Source organism: Sceloporus occidentalis, unplaced genomic scaffold (assembly GCF_023333645.1).
Source record: "Sceloporus occidentalis isolate IW3139 unplaced genomic scaffold, rSceOcc1.0.p SCAF_16, whole genome shotgun sequence".
Lineage (NCBI taxonomy): Eukaryota > Metazoa > Chordata > Lepidosauria > Squamata > Phrynosomatidae > Sceloporus > Sceloporus occidentalis.
In genome coordinates, this window is record NW_028316996.1 from 16,113,159 (window position 1) to 16,129,022 (window position 15,864).

General features: G+C 38.9%; 1 protein-coding gene across 2 annotated transcripts in view; it reads left to right on the forward strand.

Moving 5' to 3' along the window:
• Positions 1-15,153, forward strand: part of LOC149303095 (F-BAR domain only protein 2-like) — a 33,502-nt gene extending 18,349 nt beyond the window's left edge. Inside the window, exons 10-25 of one of the 2 annotated variants that reach the window (XM_089481689.1) lie at positions 295-319; positions 1,409-1,466; positions 2,390-2,568; positions 3,107-3,118; positions 3,650-3,674; positions 4,384-4,423; positions 4,774-4,859; positions 9,069-9,184; positions 9,749-9,878; positions 9,966-10,077; positions 10,800-10,955; positions 12,526-12,658; positions 12,923-13,122; positions 14,040-14,104; positions 14,543-14,707; positions 15,131-15,153. In XM_089481689.1, the coding sequence (XP_089337815.1) occupies positions 295-319; positions 1,409-1,466; positions 2,390-2,568; positions 3,107-3,118; positions 3,650-3,674; positions 4,384-4,423; positions 4,774-4,859; positions 9,069-9,184; positions 9,749-9,878; positions 9,966-10,077; positions 10,800-10,955; positions 12,526-12,658; positions 12,923-13,122; positions 14,040-14,104; positions 14,543-14,707; positions 15,131-15,153 (1,525 nt within the window). The remainder of the gene's footprint in view (positions 1-294; positions 320-1,408; positions 1,467-2,389; positions 2,569-3,106; positions 3,119-3,649; positions 3,675-4,383; positions 4,424-4,773; positions 4,860-9,068; positions 9,185-9,748; positions 9,879-9,965; positions 10,078-10,799; positions 10,956-12,525; positions 12,659-12,922; positions 13,123-14,039; positions 14,105-14,542; positions 14,708-15,130) is intronic. The other variant, XM_089481690.1, reaches the window with a different exon arrangement.
• The last annotated feature ends 711 nt before the right edge of the window (positions 15,154-15,864 follow it).

Below are 15,864 nucleotides of genomic sequence, written 5' to 3' on the forward strand. Positions count from 1 at the left end.
TATTCAAGGGGTATGACAAGACAAACCGATACGTTAGGTGGAGAGAGCCCTATCTATAGATATACATATATGTATATATATGTATATATTATATAAAAACACTAGACAGCTTTTCTTGTAGTTACACATCCTCAGTTTCTATCTTGCTAATAATTCTCTCCATGGCAGTCAGCATTGCTGTGGGATAAAAAGAATATGCCCTGCGTGTATATTTAGACCAAAAGCTGTAATTAAGCAATATTCTTGTTGGAATTAAATGGATGACCCTGCTTGCATATTTTTCTCTTCCTACAGGGAGAATGCAGATGCTGATTCAGTTGTAAGTATTTTATGCATTTTCCCCCCCTCTTTTCCCTTGAATTTTCCGGAAGATTGTGTTGGACTCCTACAGGCTGCTTAGGCATGAAGTGGTAGTGCTTTTTGCAGACTGCACTAGTCTAGTGATTGTGCACTGTCTCTGTCACGCCATGATAACAAATAGCATAGTTTAAATGTGATGCAGCTCTCACAACACAATAGAACAGGGGTGTCCAACCTGCTGCCCTCCAGCTGCTGCAGGACTACACCTCCCATAATGCTCAGCTAAGGGGTGGCTGAGGAGTATGTGAGATGTAGTCCTGCAGCAGCTGGAGGGCCGCAGGTTGGACACCCCTGCAATAGAATATAAAAGGGTGGCTTCTACATCTGTATTTAGTGTACAGATGGGCGATTTGAGGTCAGGGACATCTTAAACGTGTCTGTTCCCCTTTAACTCCTGCTTCTTTATATCATTACATCGCAAATCTAATGTCATCGCCATTCTTGGAGGTCAAGACAATGAATCACACAATGTTTTTCTGGCTTCGAGGCAGCGCAGGTGAAAAGGGAAAGTATTAGTCAGCAGCCGCTTCACTAATGAAGTAGCGAATCTCGCTAGCTGGAAGATGAGATCAGCGAAGCAAGCCTTAACTGGGTTTGACTTACACTGTTTACTCTGCGACTCGCTTGTTTCGGTGCTGGGGGTTAATAATTCATTACACACATTACAGGCGGCCTTCTGCGCAGGAACCTGGCATCGGGTGTTTCATTGAGATTGTAGTACCTTTTTTCAGATTTATCTGTCCTCTCACCATCCCAAATATAGTACAGCATTTGTCTACCAATATGCAAAGAAATCTTTTATAAAGAATGCATCCATGTGGATGCAGCTTATGGTCCGTGCCGGTGGCGTTGCCATTATTGCTATTAATTAAAATGTGATTTGTGGCTCCGGAGTGCATCACATTCAGGACAGATTTTTTCTGCAGTGCTTGAGTGAATTCACGTTGCTTATCGAGTATTCCTCTATGTACTGTGAGCTATGTGATTAAATCATTTGATAAAATAGCAGTGTTCACAATTAACATATCATTGTCTCTGTTTCTTGCAGAACCTGCCTGCTGTTGATGAGGAGGGGTTCAGTATAAAACCAGAGGAGAACCAGAATTATATCCTTTGCTTCTGTTTGGTTTAGTCGTTAGACCTGTGATGGAAAGAATTATGGCCTAAAATGATCTGGGAAACGTAATTAGTGCCGCAGCATTTATAGCTTTTTATCTAAAGACACCTTCAGAATTTTTTATTATCACACAATACCTATAAACTGGTATTAAGCTTGAAAGAGGGTCTTATCGCAGTAGCAATGGATGTTTACCAGCGTGGAGAGATCGTCAGTCCTTGGTTCATGATGATGTCCACCGTGACTCTTAATTTCGTGATCCTTCCTTGTGCCATGTGAAGTCTCGCGTAAATTCAAATTATGTGTATCTGGATAACTCTGATATCTGGTTGGGCTCACACAGTTCTTTTCTATATCATCTCAAACTATAGGCAGCACAGATACATCTGGCGGTGTGTAAATGAGTTGAAAGTAACTTTATTCATTTTCAGACAGTAAGCCTGCTTTTTAGTTTTAAGATCTATATATTGGGGGGGGGCATACTCGGGCATGTATAGTATATTTTGGAAATATGTGTAGCATCTTGTGGCTTAGAATGACTCTTGTTTAATTAGTTGTAATTGGACAAAGCATTACTAAAGGTCTTTATAAAACTATTTCAGGGTATAAATTTATGTTAAAACACAGAAAACGTTAAGAAGCCCTTTCAGTTTTATGGGAACAATCTATCTGTGCCTGTGTTTGTGTCACGTGATATTTTCACATCCCAGAAAAAAATATGAATAAAGCAAATGTGGACATGATTTTTTGGAATTTTGGGCATTCAACAGTATTATTAATGATGTTGCTAACACAGAAGTTCTTTAATATCACCTCTGCCGCAGTTAACCGGTTGTATTAATTTAAAATAGCACTGATTGTGTTTTCATACTGTGGACAATGGAAATAGTGTTTTCTTTAACTACATCACACATACCAAAGAAAATCATTTCTACTCATCAAGCGATTCTGATTCGGATGAAGACGGACCAAAGAAGTTCCATGTGGAAATCAAGCCCATGCAACCAAACAATGGATCCCACCACACGGTGGCATCTTTGGATGAGCTCAAAGTGTCTATAGGGAATATCACTCTTTCCCCTGCAGTTTCTGTGAGTTTGGGTCCCTCACTGGCTTCCCTGCTTGAAAATGCTGATTTTCTGTAAAATTGGCCGTTTGGGAATCATTGCAAAGCATTGGTGCCTAATAAGAGTGTGCGGAGTGGTATCTAAAGTCATCCGCCAAAGCAAGGGATGCCCTTATTTATTTTAACACAACCTTTATGAAATATCAATGTTTCAATGAAACTACTGTATATATGTAAAATTGGTATACTTACTGACCTCTAATGTAATTGTGATTTTTTTTTTTTTTTGGCCAAAAAAAAAAGACGGTTTAGAGTTCTGAAACCTTATTTCTTGATCTACCAATAAGCAGCCTGTCATTTGGGCTTTACTTAAATACAATAAAACAATATTCGTTTAACTATCCCTTCAACTCTGACATTTTTTAGTTTGTAGCTGTAAAATGAAACCTGTAAACCATCTCCCCAACCTTTGAAAAAAATTTTATACTGAAAATCACATGTAAATAGTTTTTCTAATGTTTTATTCCTTTTTTTTTTTTTTTTAATTCCTCTTTTGCTGACAGAGGCAAAGTCCGGTGAGTACGCTGAATTATATATAATACATTCATTATTGAATTATTAACACTATTGGGTTGTTGTAATATCTGCAAGACTACAAAAAACAAATTACATGAAAAATGTCCCAGGTGCTGCTGACGTATAATGTAGTATAAAGTGAATACAATACCCCACCACCACCACCACTTTATAGTATTATGGTATTAGTTAGTTATAGATCTTCAGGTGCAGCTTTGAGCTCTTTAATACGACATATAAAGATGGCGCTACTTTGCATAGGATGTGAACTCAAATATTTCTTATAGTTTTCATGTCTTAGCCTTTTGAACTCCAGAAAAGCCAAGCATGCTCATGAACGTGAGTTCAGTTTCACGCAAAAATATATTCCTAACGTAGCACCCTTTGTCTGACCTTATTGTCAGAAGAGTGCACATCGTTGTCCCAAATACACCACTGAATCTGTGAATGCCTTTATCACAGCATTTCTGGAAAACGGCTAATACGCAAAGACGTTTTTTGAAAATATTGCTATTTTTTATTTTTTATAGGCACAGATGACCAGAATTTCATCAAGTAAGTTACCGTCGGTACATTCTATAGCACTAATGCTACCTGTTTGATACGTTGGGTTATTTAATATATAAGGCCTGTCAGAGAATCCGTGGGAGACATCGTCTTACGTGTAGAACGTTAAAGAGTGTAATCATTACTTCATAGCTTATACACAAGTGTGTGTATGATAGCATAAAGCTATTAATGAGTATGGTGCTGACATGTTATGAAATGTATTTTAAAAGCAGCTGTTTATGCAGCAAGCCAGCAAAATACAGCTATTATTTTTCACTTGTCAGACTGTGGTGACCAGTAAGGTTGTAAATGCCTGTGAAAAAATAAATATGCATAGTGTGATACTTCTAGTAGTGTGTTGCAGTATAACACTGTGTATTAGACATGTGCAAATGGGCCAAAAACTATTTGGACAGATTTTTCGGTTCGTTTTTGGGTAACATATTTTATTCCCTGCCCATTCAATTTGACCAAAAATCCGGGTGCACTTTTAATTGAGGTGCCCACATTCACTGTCACTCATTCACTCACACTCGCTTAATGTTTCCCTACCTTCTCTGCCGACGGCTTCCGCATCTTCTTCTTCTACCGCATGTTCTGCATCCTCAATCTTCTTGGTATCTTCTTTCATCATGGTGTTATATAGTATACATACGGGAATATCTTTTGTATAGCGCACCCTATATTTTTTTTTAGAACTTTATATTCTTTACAGGTGAAGAGATGACAAAGTTGAAATTCCCTGGTCCACCTGAGTAAGTTAATTTTATTTAGTTCTTATACATATATCTGTTTAAATCTTTGCACTTTTCTGGTTTCAACTATATAATATGTTTGAAACAAGGACCTTGAAAGATTGCAGTCTAATGTGTTTCAGTTAGGCAATAGTTATCGTAACTTGCCACATTTGGTTTTAGTCATAAGTTCATGCAAACAAAGCATGGCTTCGCCACCACTCGGTGTTTTAGAAAGCCAAATCATTGTCAGGCGGTGTATGCCACTGAAACCGGGATATGGCTAAAATAGCAGGTTTGTTGCTAGTACGTCATGGGAAATTTGTTTACATGGTACTTGTTGTAAAGTTAACGAATGCCACCCTTTTCAGGAGATCTAACAATGACCTTCTCGCCTGGGATCCATTATTTGCTTCATCGCTTGAGACATCTTCCATGTCTTCCTCGAGCTCCACAGGTAAACACGCATTTCCATTATAATTGCCTCCTATTTGCCTACAAATAACTGCTGCCTATTGTCACAATTCATAAAACCGAACGTTTTAAGGCAGTTTATACCAAGGCAAATTGGAACAGTGCAGAATCTGGAGATCTGGGATACTGCGGTGACTGTGTTCAAAGTTAGCACTCCTCAAAATTGCTCCATTTTCTGTTTTATGTTCTTCCCTGTATGTTTACTTATCCATGATGTTTATTGGAGTAGTCAGAATATGGTTTAATTCTCTGTGTATCTGTAGGTACTTTTTTGTGGTATATTCCTTGGGGGCACTTCCAGTGATATGATCCAATACCCCATTCACTCACATTTTACTTATAGAGTGCCAGCAGAACCAGTAGCACTATTACAGTAAGAGGAAATTCAACAAAAAACATTAAAATCGACAATACACAAAATTAACAGTAACTTTAGCACACACTAAGAGGAAGATCAGAGGCCCTAGAATTGAGCCCTGAGCCACACCAACAAGTGCCGGAGAAGGATATACAAAAATGTATGAGAATGAGATATGTTTGGAGCCAGGGCCGGGCAGTCACAGAAGGGGGCAGGTAATGAGGTGGGAGGAAAGAAGGACATCAGAAGACCTCCTTATAGATGTGACCGGACTAAAGCAGTTGAGGATGGCTGCTGGCAGCGGGAGGGTTGAGGTGCTTTGTAAGTAGCACCTTGTGGGAGAATATTGATGGGGTCCTGAGCACAGAAGCTGGAAGTAAGGGGCTGCTGGGGCAAGGTGGAGGATGTTGGATAGTAGAAAACAGATGTATTTTTCCTTCTCATCATGTCTGGTTTCTGTAGACCAGTTTAAAGCCTCACGTAGTTACGCTTTTTAGTTTAGGATACTGATTGTCTTCACATGGCTTTACAGTTGTGAGAGGGCATCTTGGCCCAGTATAAATGGAGATATGGTCTGACAGCTGCAGGAACACGTATTGTTGCCTTACCCTGTTATACCTTCGAGGTCCGGGTTTGACGAATACAGATTTTATATTTGTATTTTTTGATTCCTTCTTAAAATAAACCAGTCTCCTAGATTTTTTTAAATCTAGTTTATACACAAATTTGCCAAACAATTTTTTAGGGGTTCATTCATTAAGCTGACTTCTAGCAATTTGAGTGCGGATGTGTTGACCATCTTCAGTGGGCGTAAATGAATGACAGACAGGTGCAGCTACTAAGATCCGCATTGTAAAGGCTTTCACCAAGATCAAACCTTAGCAAGTCCAAAACAAAGTGTCAGAAGCCTCCCCTAGTTTGTCCATCTCAGATGCCACCAGATACCTCCAAGCTGAGCTAAATGCATGAATTCGCTTGCAGACAATTAACAAGTGGTAAACGTTCTAAGGTCTTTATCTAGATCTACCTTGAAATTCTGTGGGTTTTCACCTGGTGTGAGTATAATTACCCCAGTGTGTCCGTTTTTAGTTGGACCTTTCTTTGCTTGTAGGTTGGTCTACTTTTCACTTTGGCTGGTAAATAGAATACAAGAAAGGCATATTTTCTAAGGGACAATAATTGAATTAATATACTCTCCACTGTTACTAATAGACTCTCTAAATTGTATTACAAAGATGCTGGCCTTTGTTGGTTCCATCTGGACTTTGTTTATGCAATATATCTTCAATTTCTTCCATTTTCTTCAGCTGTACTGGAGGAGCAGTTAAGGAGCTCTTCCTTTTCTCCCAAAGGCTTGCCTTCAAGCACTTTGTCTGCGTTCTCATTTGACTTCTTCTCAAATTCTGACTCTGGAGATGCCGCACAGTCAGACTTTGGCAACAATTTTATGCACAATGTTGGCACAATGCAGTCTCAGGTAGAGAACACACAGCCTACCTCTGTTCATTCTAAAAGGCAGTGGACATCTTTTTATGAGAATCCCAAACGCCTTAGTGGAAGTCGCACAAAACTCCAGAGGTTTCATAGCCATTTTGAAAAAAATGACAATGTGCGATATTTTCTACCGGAAAGGGCTCTGAAGAACTGTGGATTTGAAGACGGCAGAAGCATGCCTAATGCCAACTTCTGCTTTGATAGTGTGTTCACTGAAGAAAACTCAAATACCCCCGATGAGTCCTCAATGTCTACTTCTTCCAACTATAGCCTAGTATCTACGGTCCATGCAACCAATGGTATGGCAAGCATGTGTTTGTTGTGAATCATGATGCCAAACAAGTGACTTTGGTGTGCGTCCTTACTTTGAGAAATAATGCTTGCGTTCTTTACCGCGTGTTATTTTATGTTGTTTGTGTTTTTTTCATAATCGTATTTGCAGTCTTAATTCCACCAACTACGTTGCAAAGTCAAAGTTTCAAATCTCTTTTCTTGAGTTTAGCCCGGATTTACTGTTTAGGTTGCATTCCTTTTTTAAAAGCTTAAATCGAAACAGGCCTGTCACCTGTAAAAATAATACGTTACTCAACAGAGCTCGAAAAGACGTCAGCCTCACTTATTTTCAATTTTGTAGCTTTTAGAAATGTCAAATTTTTTAATATATAGTTTGTGTATATTGCACAGTATTACCGTATTTGCTCGATTATAAGACAAGGTTTTTTTCAGAGCAAATGCTCTCGTCTTATAATCGGGGTCGTCTTCTACTCAGACTTCAAATAGAGGTCTGACTATGAGACTAAGATCCAGATCCCCTGCAGCGCTGCAGGGGACCTGGATCCTCCTGTCTGATAACCTCAGCAGCTGCCGGCACTTCCACCGGCGTCTATCACTGAGCGCCGGCGAAAGTGTGGACAGCAGCGGAGGTTGCATATTTGCGTACCTTCCCACTGCCGGGATAGCCTGCCCACTGCCGGGGAAGCAGAGCCGGTCGGAGAGATCAGAAGAAAGACCGGGACCCCGGCGGCACTGTGCCGTCCCAAAGTCATCGGCGGATCCGGTAATTTTCTGGAGGAGGCGGGGCCTAGCGGGGTCACACAGCGTCATTGTGTGTGATCCCGTGGGAGCTGCGGTAAGCGCCTGCTGAGGCATCATAGTGAGTGAAGTCTCTTAGTTGCTTGAGTGTATATTAGGGTCTGGGTATGTAAGTGGGTATATTAGTGTATGGGTGTGTAAGTGTCCCCCTATATGCCACTCTGCCCCATGTTATGCCTTTTAACCCCCTATATGCCACTCTGTCCCATGATATGCCTTTTAACCCCCTATATGCCAGAGTGGCATATAGGGGTATAAGGCATTTCTGGAGGCAGAGTGGCATATAGGAGGTTAAAATGCATAACATGGGGCAGAGTGGCATATAGGAGGGTAAAAGGCATATCAGGGAGGCAAAGGGGGTATAAGGCATTTCTGGGGGCAGAATGGGAAATAAAAGAAAATAAAAACAAACAAAAAGTTTACATGAATTAAACTTTTTTCTTAAAGGGTCGTCTTATAATCAGGCTTTTTCTTTTCTTTTCTTAATTAATATTCAGATTTTGGGGGGTCGTCTTATAATCGAGAAAATACCTTCAAATACCTTTCAACATAGGTAATTTGTGGATTTGGTTTAGTTTGTACACCATTGAAAGCTCCTTAATGTATATATTTTTTATTGGTGACAAGTCTTTTTAATATTGTACATAAATGTTTATTCTTGTGAATTGAATTGCTTATGTATACGTGTGTCCGTGTATCTGATGTTATGTCCTCATCCTTTGGATACATAAATGTTCTTCATAATTGCATGACCATTTTTGCATGCCACAAAACAAATTTAATCTTAAAAACATAAACTCCATATGCAAAGGTTTCTTAATTGATCAACTATTTAACCCCTTCATGAAAAAGCCCGTACATGTACGGGCTCACAATAGTTTTTAATGGGTTTCAGGGCATTCTGTTGTCCTTAAGGGGTTAATTATATTGTAAACTAAATTACAATAGGATGAACCAATTCTGTTTAAAAGGGAGCACCGGGTTGCTTAGTCATCACTTTTTACCACCGAGCAACAGAGAACGTCACTCGATAATTGCATTTGGGACTTGATCCGGATGGCATTCAGCAGGAATTTTATTACTGTTGTGTGTTTATAATTAATATTCACCGGAGACTTAGAAAATCTGTGATTCACCTATAAACAGCGATTCTAATTTCAGTTTGAGGATATTTTTGGAGTTGAGCATGAATTGCTTGCTGCCGCTCACCCCCCCTCTACATTATTTAATGCCGTCATTTTCTTGCAGTGTCTCCACCTGCACGACCTACTACGCCACATACTGTTGGAACCATCGGGCCACCTCCAAGACCCGCATCAAGACCCAAGCTGCCATCTACAAAACTCAGCGGGATAACAGAAGTGGTATGCAATGTTTCTTATACTGCTAGGCTATTATTCCCAAAAAACAGCTAGCCAACATATTCCAGTATTTGGGTCTCAGAGCAAACACGGCTTTGTATGAAAGAGTATGGTATTTATTAAATCTTGCAATACAACACTCATTGCCATTACCATCGCTAAAACACAAAGTATATGTGTGATAACTGTCACTATACGCATGTCTTGTATATTTAAAATAGATCCCACCAAGGACCATGCTGGCATGATGTTTTGTGAAAATATAAGCAATGTTTAAATGTAACACTTTAATGCTATGTAAAAACTGAAAAACAACAAGTGGTCCTCCAGGTTACATTCTATGTAGCGCTAAGGAATCATGAACTTAAAAACTTTGTCTGTGTACAGGATTAAAAAACAAAAATGTGAAAAGTGCGAACAATGAATGGTCTTAGCATAATGAGGATGGTACACAAAGCCTTCCAAACCTTGGAAAATATTTTAGGGGAATGGGGACTTGTAAGTAAAGTATATGTTTTTTTTATTTATCTGAATTCATCATATTATTTCCTCATGTTTTATTTTAAGCCACGGCCATTCAGCCCGACTATAACATCCAACACTAGTCCACCTCCTTCAGCTTCATTGCCTCGTGCAGAAAGCTCCTCTTCAATCTCATCTTCTGCCACGGTCAGCGCAGCCAACACTCCCACCTTCAGTGAGTGCTCTACTTTCACCGTCTCCTGTTTAAAACTCTCGCTGATCTTTCTCTTTGAGGTTTATTAATGATTTTGTTTTCTTTTAGGCATCTCCCGAGGTCCCAGCCCAATCACTCTCGGAAACCAAGACACTCTCCCTGTTGCGATTGCGCTCTCAGAATCTGTTAATGCCTACTTTAAAGGCGCAGATCCCTCAAAGTTAGTAACCTCTATTATAAAATGTGTTATAGATACTGTTTTCAGAAACTCTTTATTCAAGAAAGCCCAAAGAGCATTATTTTTGCATATTAACAATAGTAACCTTAGTAAGTAAGAAATGCATAGTAAGCATTCAGTAAGTGGTACATATATAACCTCATACCTTCTTATATCGAAAATGTGACACTGTTTAATTTTCAGAGTGGCGGCAGCCCCTGTGTTGGGTTAGATCTCCCTATTTTATAATCAGGTACCCTGCTGCGCTGCTACTCAATGGGCTGGTTGGGGAGACCAGGGATCTCCCTTGTAAACGGTCCATAGGAGGGAGGCTTGTATCTTGCAACCCAGTTTCCTAGGACCTGCGGTCTGCTGCCATAATGCAATCCTGGAAATCCCATTTAGCTTCTTTTATATCTAACTTGACTTACAAATCACTCTCCTGAGCTTTCTATCACTTTGCAGACATTGAATATCACAAAGGTAGATGACGTTGGCCCCGCATTTCATGACATCTTTGAATTAATATTCAAACAGAAAAGCCATATCTGTAGTGTATTAAGGAAAGCCAAGCTGATTTCACTGTATCAATGGGTTTCCAGAGCCTTTTAACGGTTTTCCACACATGTAATTAAGTTCAGTTACCTCAAATAATCATGCCTTTGAGGACATGCTGGCAAACCAATGTCAAAGTTTCCTATTAATACGTATTACCCATTTCTTAGATGCATTGTGAAGATAACCGGTGACATGACCGTGTCCTTTCCAAGCGGGATTATTAAAGTCTTCACGAACAACCCCTCTCCTGCAGTACTGTGCTTCAGACTAAAAAACACCAGCAGACTTGAGCAGATCCTACCAAACACACAACTTTTATACAGGTTTGTATACATTGGGAATAAACTAAACTGTCCCCTAAATGAAAACTGTAACTAGAAGATACTGTCAGTGCGGCATTCTGCAGGCTTGGCATATTTTATTTGATCGGTTACTATTGCCTATTATTATTACTACACAAATGGTTGGTTTTAATACATATATTGTGTATTACCGTATTTGCTCTGAAAAATACCCCTCGTCTTATAATCGGGGTCGTCTTATAATCAGACCTCAAATAGGTCTGACTCTGAGACGACTAAGATCCAGATCCCCTGCAGCTGCAGGGGACCTGGATCCTCCTATCTCCCCCCGCCCCACTTACCGGTACTTCTGAGTCCCCGGTGTATAGCTGGGGCAGCGTGTAGATGTCTACGCGATTCGCGTAGACAACTTCCGCTGCAGCAGGAAGGAGGTGTGGCTAGCAGCAGGGGTTGTCTGCGTCCATCGCACAGACCTTCCCCGGCTGTCAGAGATCAGAGTTCCCCGCACTGGTGCCGATAGACGCAGACAACCCCCGCTGCTAGCCACGCCTCCTTTCGGCTGCAGCGTAAGTGCGTGTATAAGGCATTTCTGGAGGCAGAGTGGCACATAGGGGGTCAAAAGGCATATCATGGGGCACAGTGGCATTTAGAGGGTTAAAAGGCTTATCATGGGGCACAGTGGCATATAGGGGGTATAAGGCATTTCTGGGGCAGATGTGCATACCTGGGGGTCAGGTTGGAAAATAGAAGGAAATAAAACCAAAATATTTTTCTCAATCATAGCTTTTATTAAAAAAAAAATAGTTTAGATGAATTAAAATTTACTGGTAAAACTTTTTTCCTATAGGGTCGTCTTATATTCAGGCTTTTTCTTTTTTTCCTAAATTAATATTCAGATTTTGGGGGTCGTCTTATAATCAGGTTTGTCTTATAATCGAGCAAATACGGTATATAAGTAGAGAAATGAGAATTATTAAGTGACTTCCACCATGTTATATGCAGTTGAGCTTTGGTTAGGTTAGACAGTCGCTTAACATTAAACCAAATATCTCCAACGCAGTGACGCTGTTTAGTAAAGAAAAGGTACAACCTATGGGAAGTTTTAATAATAAATACATTCAGTACTGCTTACAGTTATGACGGTGACGGCTCTTGTATTTATTCACTTACGCTACAATCTTGAGTTTATGTCTGCAGTCAGATTCATGGACAAAGAGCCTGTTGGTTGCCAGTTGAATCCAGTTGAATAATGTAGAACTTTTCGTGATCACATTTATGTGAGGGCTTTTGAACTGAATTAGTATGCTTTCACGCATGTAAGCAATGTAGGAATGAATCATTCATGAGAATTAGCGATATATATAAATAGTCAACTGCTATACAGTACATTTTTATACTTTTCGTGATATGTTGTGGCAGTAGGTACTATATACTCTCAATTTCTGGTCTTTGTTAATGTGTTTAGCATTCTCACCGGTATGTTCTCCTTTTTTGTACATGCTAGGACTTTTTCCTAGCCTTTTAGATACATGATTTATTTACCAATCTAATGTATAGCTGAAAGCCTAAAGCTGTCCTGTTCTATTGACAGTGATCCGTCACAGAACGACGACAACTGTAAAGATTTCTGGATGAATATGCAAGCTGTCATCACCTACCTCAAAAAGTCTTCCGAGCAGAATCCATCAGCCTCGTATTATAATATAGATATATTAAAATATCAGGTAAGCGTCAACGAGTGATTCTTTTCCCCACACAGTTTTGTTTGAACTGTATCTGTCTATAGTAGCAATCTCGCACTCAGCAGATCTGATATTTCCAAACATGTATTGGAATCAAGACGGGAATCGTTTTTACTATGAATGGATATTGGATCATTTGGTCAAGTATTTTTCCATGCATTTTAAGTATCTTTGTAGTATGTTCTCCGCAGCTTATATGAACGTGTACATTTCTCGGCAGCTCTTTGATGCGTGTGTTCATTTTAGGTGACTTCCAATGGGATTCAGTCCACTCCTTTAAATCTTGCTACATACTGGAAATGTACTTCTGACACCACTGATGTTAGGCTGGACTATAAATATAATCCAGAGTCCATGGCTGCACCCAGCATATTGTCAAATGTCCAGGTAGTCGTTCCAGTAGACGGAGGAGTAACAAACATGCAGTCACTGCCCTCTGCGACATGGTGAGAATAACCCTGTCGTTCTTTGTTTTTGTTTTATTATTACGCATCCTGGTGTTGTGTAATATCACGATGGCCAGGGTTTCCCTTTGCACATTAAGAATGTGTGTAATCGTGTAGTATGTGAAACGGACCACCTCTTTGACTGATGCCACCACCCGTTATACATAAGCAAACATTAAAAGGGGTATGTAGTAGTGGTCTGGAGAGTTGGGTAGGGTGAATTATTTGTTCCTTCATCCACTCTTACTTAAAGGGGTCAATATTTCAAGATGCATTGTATGTATTGCCAAAATGTAGTAGTCCATGTCTTTGTAAACATTCTCACTTTTTATTGACTATCCTTCTCTAATAATATATTTGAGAAGCAATTTAGAGTATGGTCACCAGTTGTTCCCATATGGACCGAGTGTGATGCAAATGTTGCACATCCACATTCTGTCCTCACATTCATTAATTTCTTAACGAACGGACGTAATGTAATAACAATTGCATTTACGCTCATACAAACTCTTAAGTTATTTTAAGATATTTTAACCCAAGTGTCTGCTTAATGGGAGTTGTTGCTCCTTAAGGTTACACGCCTGGTGGAGTATTATATAATTTTGATTCAAGCAGTATAATGTCTAGTTGTTTCATTAGGACAGCAAAAAAATCGAAGCTTTCAGATCTAAGAAGTCAATTGTCCATTTTGTTAGAGGCTTCGCTACAATTTTGTTTCTCTGATAACCCGATGAAAGATATCATCTTCTAAAGCCCGATTGTCGATAAACCTTCACCCTTTTTATGGTATTTCAGTATCAAATTCACTTGATTAATTTTGTTGCTTGGTTTGTTTTTCCTTGAATGCTAATTCTGTTATGTGTATATGTGAAAGGCAGTAAATGGAAAAATGTCCAATCATCTTACTGTATTTTCAGGAATGCAGAGCAAATGAAGGCTTTCTGGAAAATATCTGCAATTTCAGAAAAGTCTGAAAACGGAGGTAAGTGTGTAAATGATTTTAGAAATATGGTGCAGTCATGGGGCATACGTTTCATTGCCATTTATTGTACAACAAAATGCTTCGCCGTTGACATGTTATTTTTTTAAATTAATGTGGTATCTAGATATTTCTGATTGCTTCGGCTATAATCGGGTTTTATACAGATGAACCTGATGTGGATGCAACTGAGATATTTTATGGATGCCTCCTAGGTTGAAGTGCCATAAGATAGCCTTTGACCCTAAAAGACAATATTCTGACTATAGGAGTAGGTACTGGCTTGTGCTAAACGCTAGAATTCCAGTCTAAAGAAGGCTTTTTGAAAGTGAAATAAAACCTGATTTTCTTTACTGCTGCACTGAATTACTGTGAACACAAAACAAGAAACCCAAGACTTCCCGTTTAATGTTTTCTCGTACTCTGTGTCTTCCCTGTTAGGATCAGGATCAATACGGGCCAAGTTTGAACTGTCCGACGGACCCAGCAAGCCGGGCACACTTGCCGTGCAATACGTGAGTGATGGGAGCACTTTGTCTGGAGTGGACATTGAGCTGGTTGGTACAGGGTACCGCCTTTCTTTAGTAAAAAAGAGGTTTGGCACAGGTAAGAAGTCATCATGTCTTTCACACAATTAATATAAAAAAAGTAGATCTTAAAGGAGTACAGTCAACATTTGTGTGCAGTATAATGCTCTGATTGCTCTGGCTAACCCATTTTATTTGCATTAATTTTTTTTTTTTAAATACAAATATATATATATATATATATATATATAATACACACACCCACACATTGTGCCCTCTCAGCAATAGAGGAATTTATATCATTTAACGTATAGATTTGCTAGTGATTGCAACAGCAAATTTTTCTAACTGAAATAAAATGTAAGCAGTATAGATTTCCCCCCCCCTATGATTGCTTATATTAGACTGGCTTGTTGTTATTGCATTCAGCTCTTTTGTTCATAGACATTCTGAATATTGATGTGTAACCAAAAATAATAAGCTGCTTTTATCTTTCTTCCAGGAAAATATATGGCGGACTGTTAGTGAATACAGTCGTAGGATATACAAAGAACAGCCTTCCCGTTAACTTATCGGAATTCTTCCACATGCTGTTTTAATTATAAATATATATATTTTTTAAATGTTGACTTATTTAGACGGTATTTCTATACTGCTGCCAACTACAGAACATAAAAAAATGCACTTTTATTAGTCATTTTGTTGGATTATATATTTTACATTGTTGTAGCACTGAAGTTTTCTGCAATCATGGTATAAAAAAAAAATCTGTTTTTTTTAAGATATGGAAAATTCTGTGTATTTGTATAAACAAAAAATTCCATTTTCAAATGATCTTTTGAAGTGTCAAAATATAGGTTTTGTGGCAAAATCCAAAAGTTGCAAGAGCAATCAAATATAACCTAAATATGGTGGTATATGTGTTTTTATATACGTGTAGATAGTTATGAAACGGCTTTATTTAAAATCTCCTTTTTGTATTTGAAATGTCAGTCTAAAATCAAAATGCAGAGGCAAGTTATCCAGCCACTATAATTCAAAATTCATCTAGTCGAATATTTCCTTCCTCCGCTACAAACCAGGTTTTCAATACTATATCATTCAAATCAACTATTAATGCCCAAACCTGCCATTTCAATTTGTTTTTCTCCTATTATGGCCAGATGGTTGACATTCTTTCCTCTGGCCCATGGCTTTTTTTCATGGTACCGGTAATTTTTTAAGAAACATTTTGTA